The sequence below is a fragment of the Bemisia tabaci genome, chromosome 2 (assembly GCF_918797505.1).
Source record: "Bemisia tabaci chromosome 2, PGI_BMITA_v3".
Taxonomy (NCBI): Eukaryota; Metazoa; Arthropoda; class Insecta; order Hemiptera; family Aleyrodidae; genus Bemisia; species Bemisia tabaci.
The window spans coordinates 57592872-57606830 of record NC_092794.1 but is presented as its reverse complement, the minus strand read 5'-3'; the positions used below and the strand labels follow the sequence as shown (position 1 = coordinate 57606830).

The window sequence follows — 13959 nt, the reverse complement described above, 5'->3', positions numbered from 1 at the left end:
CTAGGAATCACGTATCTCGATTGCGACGTTGCGAAATCCTATATTCGATTTTCTTTCCACAAGGGGATATCGCTTTTCTTTCAACAATGGGAAAAGAGCAAAATTGATCAATTCTTAAAAAGTTTTTAAAGAGTAATTTCGAATCATATCGCCTATGAAAATGCATCAACTGTTTTGAATGTCCTGTTCACCCTGGAAATATAGAAATGGGTCACAAAACAATGAACACATTTTGACTTGCGCATACATTTTCCCCCATCCGGTATAATATAAATGTAATTACTTTCTACTTTCTCTGTTAGATATCTTGAAAAAGGTCATGAGAACAATGGATTATTACTCGCGACACAAGATGTTCAGGTTCTACATTGGAAGAAATCACTATGCAGTGCTTGCAGATCCTCAAACCATTCAGGTTAGTCGATGTTCAACTGAGTCAGTGACGAATCTTTTTTCGTTTCTTTTTCTGTGTTTCACGTTGTGATATTGCACGAAAATTATAAAGTAAGCTTTTATGTCAGATGTTTAAGTATCACAGAATATGAAAAAAATCTAAAAATTAAAAAACTACATATGATACCATTAGTTTGCCAGTCCAGTTCATTGGTTTATAATGAGGCTTGGTTTTTCTAAAATGTCATAATAATGGATCCCTACGAAATTTTCATTACCAACTTTTTTTTTCTTCTTCTTTTTGTAGAGTGTTTTACGGAACCCAAATTGCTATGATAAAGATGTCACTTACAATTTTCTAGGAATTCCGGATGTACTTTTCACTGCCAACGGTAAGTGTTTACTGAATCTTTTTCGTTTTGTTATGTTTACCTAAATACATTATATTAATATTGTTCATGCAGACATGAATGACTTTACAGAAAATTATGAGCATATTTGATGAGTTTTTTCTACCAGTTTATTATGTGTGCTTTGGTGCACCCGATTTTCCCCTTTCCTCCATTCTCCCGCTCACCTATATATTACACCTCACATTTTATATGATACTTATGACAAAGAAGATAGTATTCATTACGATTTGTACGGTTTAGAATATATAAGTACATTTAAGGGGCTTGGAAGGCAAGGCGCATAAGTGCAATTTTTGTTATTTTGAGAAATAGGTATGTGTTTGAAGTTTCGAAATTACATGGATCCTTATGGCGAAGAGAAAGTTCAAAGTCAAACTGACTTTTTGGTGCTTAAAAATTGGAATTTAAGGGCGAATTTTTCACAGAATATGCATTAAGACTAGTTTTACTTGAAATCATTAAAATTTCAATCTTTTCTAAAGCTGTTTTTATGCGCCTTGTCCTCCAAGCCCCTCATTTATACTGTATACCTCAATATTTATTTTATTTTATGTGCTTGAACTACCGCCTGATAGTCTAGTTGACAGGCTTTTGACTAGTTTATTTTCCTATCCGAACGTTGAAGTCACCAAATCATCATTGGGAAGGATTCTTTATTTAAATTTAGATTTACCTTTTTCTTTCTCGATTTTGTCATTTTTCTATTGTTTATCTGTTGGCCTTTATTTTTACTTATTTTTTTCGAAGCTCCGCGTAAAGATCGAAAAAGAATCTAGTACTGACAGGCCCTCTCCGTGGCTCCAAAACACGACAATCGCATTTTTCTCTCGAACTCTAAGAGTTTAACATGACAGAAGCGGGCCCAGCAATCTGGCAACACCGGATTTCCTTCATTTAAAGCTATGTTGAATAATCGATTTTTGTCGGAGCATCTTGCCCACCTGGCGGCCTGGCCCCTCCAAGAATCGATACATTTCCATAGGTTTAAATGGAGAAAATCAATGTTGCCAATCTGCTAGATCCGCCAATGTTGATTGAAGGAACCATCAAAGAAGTGTGAGAGCATTTCGGAGAACGAACGTTTGAGCTGTCCCTTCATTTAAATTTTGTCGACGGATCATCGAGTAGTGGCCGTTATACGGTAGCGTATCAAAGCAACCCGTGAACTTGAAAGGAAAGTCATAAACACATATCGGTGCAGTGCGTGTGGCGCATGCCGCCGTGCTAAGAAAGAACACCTTGTAAACATTCAAGAGTTGCCAAATTTCCATCGATAAAATATGTATTGTTGACGACATTCATGAACATTTTTCTATGAAATTTTCAGATAGTTTAGATTAAATTGCGTACAAAATTGTCTGACAATTTCGGAAAAAATATTCACAAATTTCCCAGTAATTTCGTTTTTTATCGAAGGAAACATGGCAACGTCTGAAAGCTCATACGGCGTTTTTCCCCCTTCATTCTTTTTTCCTGTTTTTCTTTCTTTTCTTTCTCTTTTTTTTTCTTGATTTCCATGTAAACACACAGAGGAGTAAATGACCTTAGATGCTAAAGCACCGCTTTAAAATAAACTTATCTTCCTACTACTACTTTCTTTCCATGTAAACACACAGAGGTGTAAATGGCCTTAGATGCTAAAGCACCGCTTTAAAATAAACTTATCTTACCACTACCACTTTCTTTCCAAGCACCGCTTCAAAATAAACTTATCTTACTACTACTACTACTACTACTACTACTACTACTACTACTACTACTACTACTACTACTACTACTACTACTACTACTACTACTACTACTACTACTACTACTACTACTACTACTACTACTACTACTACTACTACTACTACTACTACTACTACTACTAACTACTACTACTACTACTACTACTACTACTACTACTACTACTACTACTACTACTACTACTACTACTACTACTACTACTACTACTACTACTACTACTACTACTACTACTACTACTACTACTACTACTACTACTACTACTACTACTACTACTACTACTACTACTACTACTACTACTTCGTTTTCTTTCTTTCCTTTTTTTCTTCCTTTTCTTTTTTTCCTTTTTTCTTTTTTCTTTCTTTTTTCCCCTTTTTTTTTTCTTGATTTCTTTTTTTAAATATAATGTTTGATTTCGGATTTTCATTTCTGCTATAGGTGAGCCTTGGGTGAAGGAGAGGAAAGCGGCAAGTCCAGGGTTCAGTCCGCGGATCATATCTGCCATGGATCCCATCTACTCGGATCGGACACGCGGTCTCATGAGTGCCCTCAGGAAAAGAGCCGCCACAGGAGAAGCGTTCAACCTCATCGAGCACATTCTTCCAATGGCTATCGATACTATTAGCGGTGAGTTGCATAGCTCTATTGCCATGTTACCAGGATAAAGCCGTTTCAACCAAATTCTCGAAATCGAAATTCCTTCGAAATGTATAATGAAAAATCGTGATATTCCGAAATTAAGTTGGAATTTTTTTACGCTTTTTGGGAGTTTGAATCGCTATGGGATCATCAACATCTGAGCGATTATCCTTAATCTTGTCGCAAATTTATCTATAAAAATCGCGTTAGATAAAATCGAAATTTTATCTCAATTTATCACGATTTCTTGTAGGATTATATTGCGATAATGGGTCAGTTGCGCTGATCACAGAATCGTGTTTTCATGCTTTATTCTTGCAGATCAACTAAAAATAATAAGATCCGTCCAAGTAGCATTTTCCGACGTCATCCACGTGGTGGATGACGTCAAAAACCGGACTTTTCAAAGGACGATATCTCGAACGTAGAAAGTTACTGTTTGGACAGATCTTCTTATTTTTAATTAATCTACAAGAATCAAGCATCAAAATACGATTCTGTTACCAGTGCAACTGGCCCATATGTCGTCGAGCAAATCCCAATTTTATTGCAAATTCATATGATGAAATTGAAATTTTTAAGCCGATTATATTGCGATAAATCGACTTCAATAAAATCGCGATGCACTTGCCGATCAAATCACGATTCATCGCGATCACTGCTACTTGCAGACTCACGAAATCGAAGAATCAAGACTCAAGTAATCGGTTATTAAGTTGTTCGTAGCGAACACCATAGTACCTAATCGATCTTTTCTATAGGTTTCAATGTCGGATCAATCGAATCATCGCAAAACACGACACGCCGCGCCGTGCCACGATACAACGAAATTCCAGTTCTCACAAAATAAATCGGTGAGACAACTGCGCTTGACCATCACAGAAGTAATTTTTCATCTCGCGCACTCAAGCTATTGTTCCTCGGGATCGAGAGAATCGTCACCGGAAGAGAAAAATTGGGGAAAGCCTTGAAAATTGGACTTATTTCTGCCAAACAGAACTAAGTGCATTACAACGTGAGCCCTGTTATGCATATATTCTTATGGGTCTCAGGGCTCGTGTCTTAATGCACATAGTTCCGTTTGGCAAAAATACGTCCAGTTGTCTTACTAGCCCGAAGTATCAATTTTGGCAGACCAAAAACATGTTGACTGAACTGGGTGTACATCGACGGTGAAACGAAAAAGCGTAGCTCGGTTTGCTACACGTGCACAAAAATAACAACATTTTCGGTCTCTGTTGACATCCTAAAGGATTGGAGGGACATGATCAGCCATATTTGCTCTGGTCGTAAAAATTCTACACTAGGTCATTAATTATAATCCTATACCTCTTCTTTTTCCTCCTTTGCAGATACTTTCATGGGAGTTTCGCTCGACATGCAAGCTAGAGACAATGCAAAATACGTGCAAGCATTTTTACGGTAAGTACATAAGAAACGATGCAACTTTTTCTTCTTTTATATAAGACAAATCTTCTAGGAGATCTTTTAGGGAGCCTCTCACTATGAGTTTACAAACGCAAAAAACTTAATAACTAATAGTTTTAGTGCCCGCGCAAAAATCAGCCTTGACCTAATTTTTAAGAGAGTTTTCATTTTTGTACGCACTTTGGTTTAAAAGAACACTTATATTCAGCATTTTATCATGAATATGTGAGCGGCAATTTGGATTTTTGAAAAGTGACTCCGTCTCTTCTTCGGATCTTTGTTCGTGACTTTTTACAGCGCTATCGTATGACAAATCTATGGTTAACCTGCACAAGCATTGCGGACTGCCAGTCATAAGAAAGTCTTTAAATTGAAAAATACTCACAGTAATTCCTTGGAAAATTCCCAGAATTTTCCTCCCTATGTGGAGAACATTCTGTGAAAATTTTAAGGAATGTCAGTCCCTCTTCCTTCGATAAAATAAAATGAGAGCAGGCGGCTGATTTTTGAAATTGATAGACAAAGTAATGTACAAAATTGACATATAGGGAGTACGGAGCGACACTATTGGTTAAAATGTGTGGTTGCTATAGACTAGGGGAGAAAATGATGGACTAACTGTCGGGTTTCTCGTGGGTTGCTGTTAGTTAGTCTATTAGCTACTGCTTTTGTCCATTTCAACCACCCGCTTCCACCAATAGGACCCCTCCATATCCGTTATGTCTTCTTTGTCTATAGTTGTGTCCATCAATTTCAAAAATGGGCCCACAGATATCTTAAGACACCACAAACGAATTATGCGCTTTCGCAGTTTCACCGTCAATATGTTTTGCGGGAACTTAAAGACGATTTAGGTCTTGAGTCTTACTTATGCACCACAACAAAATTATGAACCACTTCGCCGAATTATGTGTAATTTTTAAATAAGCCCTCAGAATGTCCATAGCTTCAATTTATATAACGTATTTTAAGGAATCACTATATTTATTTTGGAAATACTTATTCATTGTTTTTTCATTCACAGAATACCAGATCTCTTTATTGAACGTGCTATAATCCCGGTCTACCAACCTGAAATAATCTACTCGTTGACTGGAAAGAAAAAAGAATACCAGTCGTGTTTGAATTTAGTGCTCGCAATGACTCGAGAGGTAATTTTTGTCCTAATAATCATAAATATAATCAAAAAATAAATTTCTAAATCGAGCGGCTTGGAGGACAAGGCGCGTAAGTGCAGGTTTTGAAAAAATTGAGATATTCATTAGCTCAACTCAATTTAGCTTGAAAGTATAATCTGTGAAAAATTCACATCTAAAATCCAACTTCAAAGTTCCAAAAAGTGAGTTAAAACGTCCTTTCCGTAAAAGGGTCCCTTGTAATTTTGAAATTTTAAACACGTATTTCTTGAAATAGCAAAAATTTCACTCATGCGTCTTTTCCTCCAAACCCCTCAATAATAGCATTCAAGAATTTATCCTCAGAATGAACGAGTAAATAAATAAAGGCGACCACTCACGGACGCAGCAAAATATGCGATCGTCTGCAAGGGAAAAAAGGATTTCATCTACGGATTCGAGATTTTCAGAGGAGCGAAATCTGGCGAGTTGGGTCGAAAAATCTGGATTTTGGAAGAAAATTCTCTCTGATATCCGATGAAAAATAAACTGTGAGCGGTTTAGTTGATTTTTTTGTCGATGCAGAGTTCATTTGAATTTGATATATTTGAGCATATTTTCATCCCAAAATATTCACAGAATAATTCATGAGCAGCCCAGCCGCTCTGACACCATTGACTCAAGCTTGAGATTTTGTGGCCGGATGTCCCTTTTCCGGCCATGCGTGAAGTATCCATGCAGTCTTGTAGGCGCTATGCGTTTTACGACGACCGCTGCTGACCGCACTGTTTTTAACGCAATGCGTGAAGTATTCATGGAATCTTGTAGGCGCTAATATGTGTTTCATGCTGACCGGCGCGCCGAGGGCTTCTCCTTTTCATCTCAAGTCCCCGTCATCAATGCTCTCTGTGGCGCGTGCCGCGCCGCTCCAGGCCAAATTGCGTGTTTGGATTCTCTCTCAACTAGACTAAAGAAAGGCGCTGTCTCTTGTATCACCGAAAGACGAACGAATTAGAAATTACTATGCTTTAACTCTCAGGAAATGAGAGATTTTTTCGGCTTTTCTCGTTTGTAATTTTTTTTCTGAATCAGATTTTTTTCTTGATACCTATACATTTGAAAAAATTACAACATTTGCCGCCATGGGGCCGCGGCCCATGCGGCCAACCCCTAAATCCGGCCCTGTTTGATTTTTTCACTCAAAATTACAAAAAAAAAAACACGAAGTTCCAGCACTCTTTAATATAGGAGAAGGGAAGTGGTACATAAATTTACAGTGTGCGAAATTTTTCGGAAATGGACTCTCTAGAAGTTGCTTGAAACGGACTTTTTTGCAAAAAAAAGGAAATACTAACTTCTTATGGCGCGTTTAAAACAACTCATTTTTGCGTATGGAAACGTATCACATAACCTTTATTCCTGAGATGATCCAAAAAAGTAAGTTCATACTTACGTAGTTCAGCCCATTAAGTCCCAACTCTAAGATTTTTTTTAAAATTTGTGTTTATTCTTCCTCACCCGAAAGGTCCTGGAAAAGAAGATGGAGCATCGCGCTGAGCTGAACAAAACTTCTGGCGCAAGTTATGAGGCTGGTAGGAAACTCTACTTAGATATTCTGCTGGATAAATTTGAAGCATCAGAAAAGAAGGATATGACCCTCTTGACCTATGAGGCGGGCGAGATGTTTGTCGCGGTAAGATGTTTACCCGTGATTTTTATCTCATTGTCACTTTCTTATGTCGTCATGGTAGAGGGTAGTTTTCGCGTGGTTTTTGACTACCTCCTTTCAAAAACATCGACGGTGAAATCCCAAAACATGTATTTCCGTATGTGACATCGCAAACTCCATGCCATACTTAATTATTTCAAGGGAAAACTGTTCAACATTGTCCCTTGAAAATTTCAGTTTTTTTAAAAATGGTTTTTGTGCTGGCTACGTGAAGAATATTTTGTGAAAATTCCCTTAAATAATGTCGATTTGTTCTCCATTAAAAAAGCAAATATCAATAGATTGCAAAAATGTATATCTCGGTTGCATTGGTTCAAAATCTACGCATTTACTTCATTTTTCACAAGGAAACCCAACCAACATTATGGCTTCAAATTTTCACAGAATAGGTATTCATCACAGAGAATAAAAATCACTTAAGTTTTCAAGAAATGACGTTTGGTAATTTTCCACGAAAAAAATAAAGTAAGAGAGAAAGTTTGCAACGCTGCAAACTGAAATGCACATATCTGCAGTTTCACCATCGATATGAGAAGAGATTTAACACACCGCAGTCGAGATGCGTGGATCGATAATTCCGCCATCGAAATGAAAATTGGGACAATGAGCCTTTTCAAGGCTCTGATAAAAAGATATCAGGAAGTTGGTAAAATTACATGACGAGCGATATTTTTTTTTTTTTTTTACAAAATTTCGATAGCATAGTGAATGTTACCAAATGGAAAAAAGTGGATCGCTGATTTAACAATTCAATTGTTAAAAAAAAAGTGACTGCAACGTTTCAAAAGTACATTTCACAATAGTGGAAAGCTAATTTAACCATGGTAGTGATTGAATTAGCATTTTTTATTGTAAAATCTACATTGAAAAATTGCAGTCACTTTTTTCAACTTTAAAATTGTTAAATCAGCAATTTTATTTTTTCCGTGGAAATAAAACAATCTCGAAAAGGATATAAAAAAAAACATCAGGTGTTCTTTCAATGGTCATTTCATGATTTGATCCTTTTTCCTGTAGATGGTCAAAATTTGCATGAAATTTGTGTTTCATTTTTGGGGTCGTATACCAGATTTTTTTATTCGATTTTCACAGGGAAGCGTGACAGTAGCCACGATGGTGAGCTGGGTCTGTTTGCTGAGTGGTGTCTTTCCAGAGGTGGGCGACAAACTTCGCGAGGAGATAGATTCGTGCGTGGAAGATGCACCGAACGCAACTATCGAAGACTGTGCCAAACTAGAATATTTAGATCTTGTTGTCAAAGAGGCGCTTCGTCATTTCACAGTCCCGTTTATCTCGCGAGTGGCCAAAAAAGATATTCAAGTTCCTGGTTAGTATAAAAGTTTTTGCACGGGTTTTTAAATACAGGGTGTCCCGGGATTATACCGCCAAACTGAATATGGGAAAGGGACTGGGTCAGTAGCGCTGGTCACAGATTCGTGTTTTGATGCTTGATTCTTGTAAATTAGCTCAAAAGAGTGAGGGCTGTCCAAACCGCAACTTTCAACGTTCAATATTAAGCGAGATATCGCGCTTTGAAAAATTCGGTTTATGACGTCATCCACAGGTTCAGACTAAGGGGGTGGCCACATGGGCCGCGGCCCATGGCGGCAAATCGTAGGGGGCGGCAAATTTTGCAATCTTTTTTAATGTAGGTATCAAAAAAAAGAAGAAAAAATCGGATTCAGAAAATAAATTACCAACGAGAGAAGATGACAAAATCTCTCATTTCCTGAGAGTAAAAGTAAAGTAATTTCTAATTTTGTCGTCTTTCGGTGTTGAAAGAGACAACACCTTTAATTAGTCGAGTTAAGAGAGACACCAAACACGCAATTTGACCTTAAGCGGAGCGGCGCAGAGAGCAATGACGACGAGGACTGATGAGATGAAAAGGAGAAGCTCTCTGCGCGGCGGTCGTCATGAGACGCATAGTGCCTACAAGATTGCTTGAATACTTCACGCATTGCGTCAAACACACTGCGGTCAGCAGCAGTCGGCTTGAAACGCACACCGCCTACAAGACTGCATGGATACTTCACGCATTGCGTCAAACAGTGCGGTCAGCAGCGATCGGCTCTCTTCTTTAAAAAATATTTTGTCCTCTTTCTGCAGATATTGGAACAGTTCCTGAGAATACAAGGTTCCTTGTTTTCTTGTTGAATCTCCACCATGATGCAAGATATTGGGAGAAACCCTATGAATTCTACCCAGAACATTTCCTTCCTGAAAACGTCGAGAAGCGACCCAAATATGCATACATCCCGTTTTCTATAGGAATGCGTGATTGCCCAGGTCAGTTAGTTGTTTCGTAGGTAAACATTTTCGACTTGAGCCTATGGAACTTCAAAAAAGGCACAACTCTTTGGAATGCTGCCGAATTTCTACCGACATTTTGCATGGTTTAAGTAGACTAATAAATAAAACTTCAAATATGTTCAGGTATCTAACCTACATGTGCCATTATTAAAAATTCTTAATTGCACACGTTATTGTATTTGAAATAGAGACATGAAAGGAGGGGGCTACCGTCCGGAGGGTCTGATTAATTTTTAAATTGCGTAATGCATATTATTATTGCGAGATCTTCATGAGAACATCACCCTATTGAGAGCGACTCATTAATATTTTTCGATGTATGATTCCAGGAGCAAAATACGCGATTCAGTCAATGAAGGTTCAAGTTGTGCGCACTTTGTCACCCAATTATCTCACATTAGGCAATAATGCCATGTTGCCAAGAGGAAGCCAACTTTTTTGGGTTTTATTACTTTTGAATATGAGTACTTGATACTCAGAGTTATGAAGTTAATCATAAAAAAACACCTTCATTAAAGCTATTATAATTAATAATTTATTAATAATTTTTGTGATGTATGATTCCAGGAGCAAAATACACGATTCAGACAATGAAAGTTCAAGTTGTGCGCATTTTGTCTCAATTCAAAATTTCATCGGCAAGAATGAAACCTTGGAAGAATCCATATTTAGAGCTTAGTCTAGGATTTGGTTTCACCGTTGTTCCCACCCGTGGTTGGCTCGTCACAGCTGAGCTGAGGAATCAGAGCTCCGACTAAATTTCAATGCAGTTGCAAAACAAATGCGGAACTGCGATTTGCCCAAGTATTATTAAAATTATATTTACGTTGATATCAAAATTTGCAATTCTCTCTTAAAACAAGAGCGATTCGCTGTTCTTCTTGTTAGGGTATAAGCGGGAAAATTCCTTGGAAGCCGTCCATTATACAGTCAGGGTTTTTTCCCTGACTTTTTGACCCCTCCCCTTCCTGTCATATTTTTCGTGGCAAGTACATGCCAGGCAGGGCCAAACTTACTTACCTCCCTCTAAAAAGTATGTTAGGTTTATCAGTCAATCGCTTCTTCATACTGATCACGAAAAAGTCGAATCAATCAACATTTTCTCAGTATTTGTATATTATTGGTTCGAGCGATCAGCTTCAGCTGAATTCCTCTCCATCTCACAAAGTACCCCTTAGCGTCAGTTATAGACCAGAGCTAATTCCACGGAAACTCCCTAATTTGGAATCAATGACTCAATTTAAAGTTTTTGTGGACAATGGCCCCTGTTCCTGTCGGGTTTGGTCATATTCTTAGAATACGCAGTGAAACGTTAAATCAAATGGGGAGGGGGGGGGGGGCTCCGAAAAATTTATCCCGAAAAAAGCTTCCTTTTGTAGAAATATTAAAAACTTGTGATCATTTCTCAGGTCCACCATCAGCGCGATAGGCTCATTGTTTAGTCAAGTATCAAAAGTAGAAGCATGTATTAGGTGTAAAATAAAAATGAAATTACCTCCATACTTTGTTCCTAATTAGATTATATTTTACTTTCGGGATCAAAAAAAGCGATAGAGAATTCTACGCCTTGGACTTCCTTCCTATTTTAATTTCCAATCGCTCTGAGTTTAAGTAACAAGCATTATAGGTATCTTTATTAGTTTACATGCGGTGAGTGAGCTGAGAATTGAAATTTCTTCCATAGAAGAGGGATTACTATAAGCTTGAAACCGAATGAAATAAGTAGTGCGATTGCTAGGTGGATTGATTCCCTGTATTGCCGGTTTTTCACTGGATTGAAAGCGTGAATGTTAAGCATGTATGTTCGAGTTCCTGAAAATCCATCCAATGTAAGATAGAAAAAAGGATAATGTTAACCACGATCCAACTAGCCACTCATGCTGTTTCGCACATTCTAGTCTTATCAAAATCAGCCGATCAATAAGATATTTAAAAAATCCGTTACGGGACATTAAAAAGAATGTGAAGTGTGCACATATTGCATGTTGTAAACTCGATATTTTTTCCAAATTTTATAGGTACAATCATCTACTTTCGCTCGCTCAAATTTTCTGTTATTTTCGAACATTGTGAATATTAATAGAAGATATTGTACTCTGCTTTTGTTGATGATCAATTTTGTTCTTGTTGTATTGGTAGAATCCGAATAAAACTCAAACATAGGAAAGAAAATGCCATGATCTCTTATTAATGAATGCAATCCAGTTCTTAAAAAAGTTCTTCAAATGATAGAGGCTTCTCAGCGAGGTCTTAGCTGGGGGATTTTCGCTCCCCCCCCCTTCGCCATAGAGGTTAGCGGCTCCTAAAAAAAAAGTTACGTGACGGTATTTAACCACTCGTTAGGTACCACTAGACACACGTGAGAGATAAAAAGTCCCTTGCCTTGCTCCACCCCCTAAAAAAAATGCTATTTATACTGATGCAGATGCTTTTTGGAGATAGCTTTTTATTATCGGCGCGCAATACTATTTATAATTTTTTCAGTTGATAAAAAATTCCGGAAAAACATCATTGATGTGGACGGAAACGGCACAAAAAGGTACAGGGATCAAACTGCAGATTTATAGGAGATGTATTTTCTCCTAACATTAATTATATTTTTAGAAAACAGAGTACTTATTCTGTATAATAGTATAATAGTATAGACATGGGCTTTCTTTATAGGCGGATGATGAAAATTTTCTATGATTTTGTTGCGTGAGGACTTGGGCATAAAGAAAATTAAATTCTGTGCATGATCTAAAAACTATTTAATTACGAAGTGCTCTCGAGTTGTTAATTTTTGGACAGGTAGAGTTGATTGATCCACTAATTTTTCTCAAACTTAAATTTCATCATTTGATATTTTATTGATACGATGGTGCCAATAATCCACCCAAGTGTTACGTTATTAATGCTCTATTGCCGTCCACTTAGAAACACTGAACAGAAGTATGCTCAGTTGCATCCCATCGCATTGAAGGCGCTGTTCGAGTTTCAATGCTCTTCAAATGGATTGCATTTTGCAAAAAGGAACCACTAGCATTGCAATGATGCTAAGATTGTGCAACTTCATCTTTTGCAATAAAATTGCGGAAATCGTGAAAAACTATGAAATTTAGATGGTAATTTTTGTCTTAAATTTACAGTTTTTAGCGAGTAAAATAGAAACTATTAATGGATAATCGGGGTTTTCCTCCAAGACCAAAGAAGTTGCACAATCTTAGCAACATTGCAATGCTAGTGGTTCCTTTTTGCAAAATGCAATCCAATTGATCCGTAAACCGCTCCAACCATTTTGTTGATAGATTTCACCAATTGATGCACGAAACCAATCATGATTTTCATTGATTGAAAGAACATTTATTCAAAAAGGTGTCCAGATGGTAACAATGGTCATTTCCTATCAGAATCAATATGGAGACATTCCGTTTTTGCATTGCGTTTCGCACCGTGCTTTTGAAGACAGATACACAATTTCGGCTTTAACAATGATAATTAATTCTGCAGTATTAATTGCAATATTACTTGTATTTTCATGCACATTGCCAAAAAAAAAAAGGCCATGCGAAAATTACCGATGCTCAATGATCGAATAAAAGACTCATTAATTGTGTTAGTGATCAGAATGATAAAATAGCATGCTTTTAAAATATTTGACAAAAAATACTGTTTAAAGGAATTGCAACATATTACCAGCAAACTGCAGGCTGTAAGGGAGTCACATTTTCACGACGTTGCTGAACATTGATGTGGATAACTCGGCGTCTAAGTAACAATGTTCCTACAACATTAGTTTGTACCCAAAGTACGGGACGAATGTTGACATCAGTGCTTTTGACGAAGCACCCTCACTGCACTGTAAAAAGTAAAAAGAAGGACATTCAGTATTTTGTGCCGGTCAAATTGGTCTTAAATTTAAATTACATTGGCATGGTGGTTGGAGCGCGCAACGTCAATTTAGTTGAGATTGGTCAGTACGCAACAATGCAGCACCAACGGGGTTAGCTGGCTTTTTGAATTAATAGTCTCTTTACAGCATGTCACACACCACGCAAGACTGCGCGCTACACACCGAAAAAAATGAGGATATTGAATTAACATCCTCATCGTCAGAAAAAATGTGCGACGACCTCAAAAGTCTGCTTCAACCGCCTCTGGCGGAAACGCTCCAGCAGTTTTTTAGACTTTTTTATGTGTCCGTCGC

At 37.4% G+C, this 13959-nt stretch overlaps 1 protein-coding gene across 1 annotated transcript; it reads left to right on the top strand.

Annotated features, from left to right (window-relative positions):
• The first annotated feature begins 306 nt into the window (after positions 1-306).
• LOC109030151 (cytochrome P450 4C1) lies at positions 307-12286 on the top strand. The gene is made up of 9 exons (XM_072295925.1): positions 307-415; positions 701-785; positions 2988-3176; positions 4541-4610; positions 5641-5767; positions 7257-7424; positions 8553-8787; positions 9570-9749; positions 10341-12286. The coding sequence occupies exons 1-9, from the start codon at positions 320-322 to the stop codon at positions 10529-10531; spliced, it is 1341 nt and encodes a 446-aa protein (XP_072152026.1). The 5' UTR covers positions 307-319; the 3' UTR covers positions 10532-12286.
• The last annotated feature ends 1673 nt before the right edge of the window (positions 12287-13959 follow it).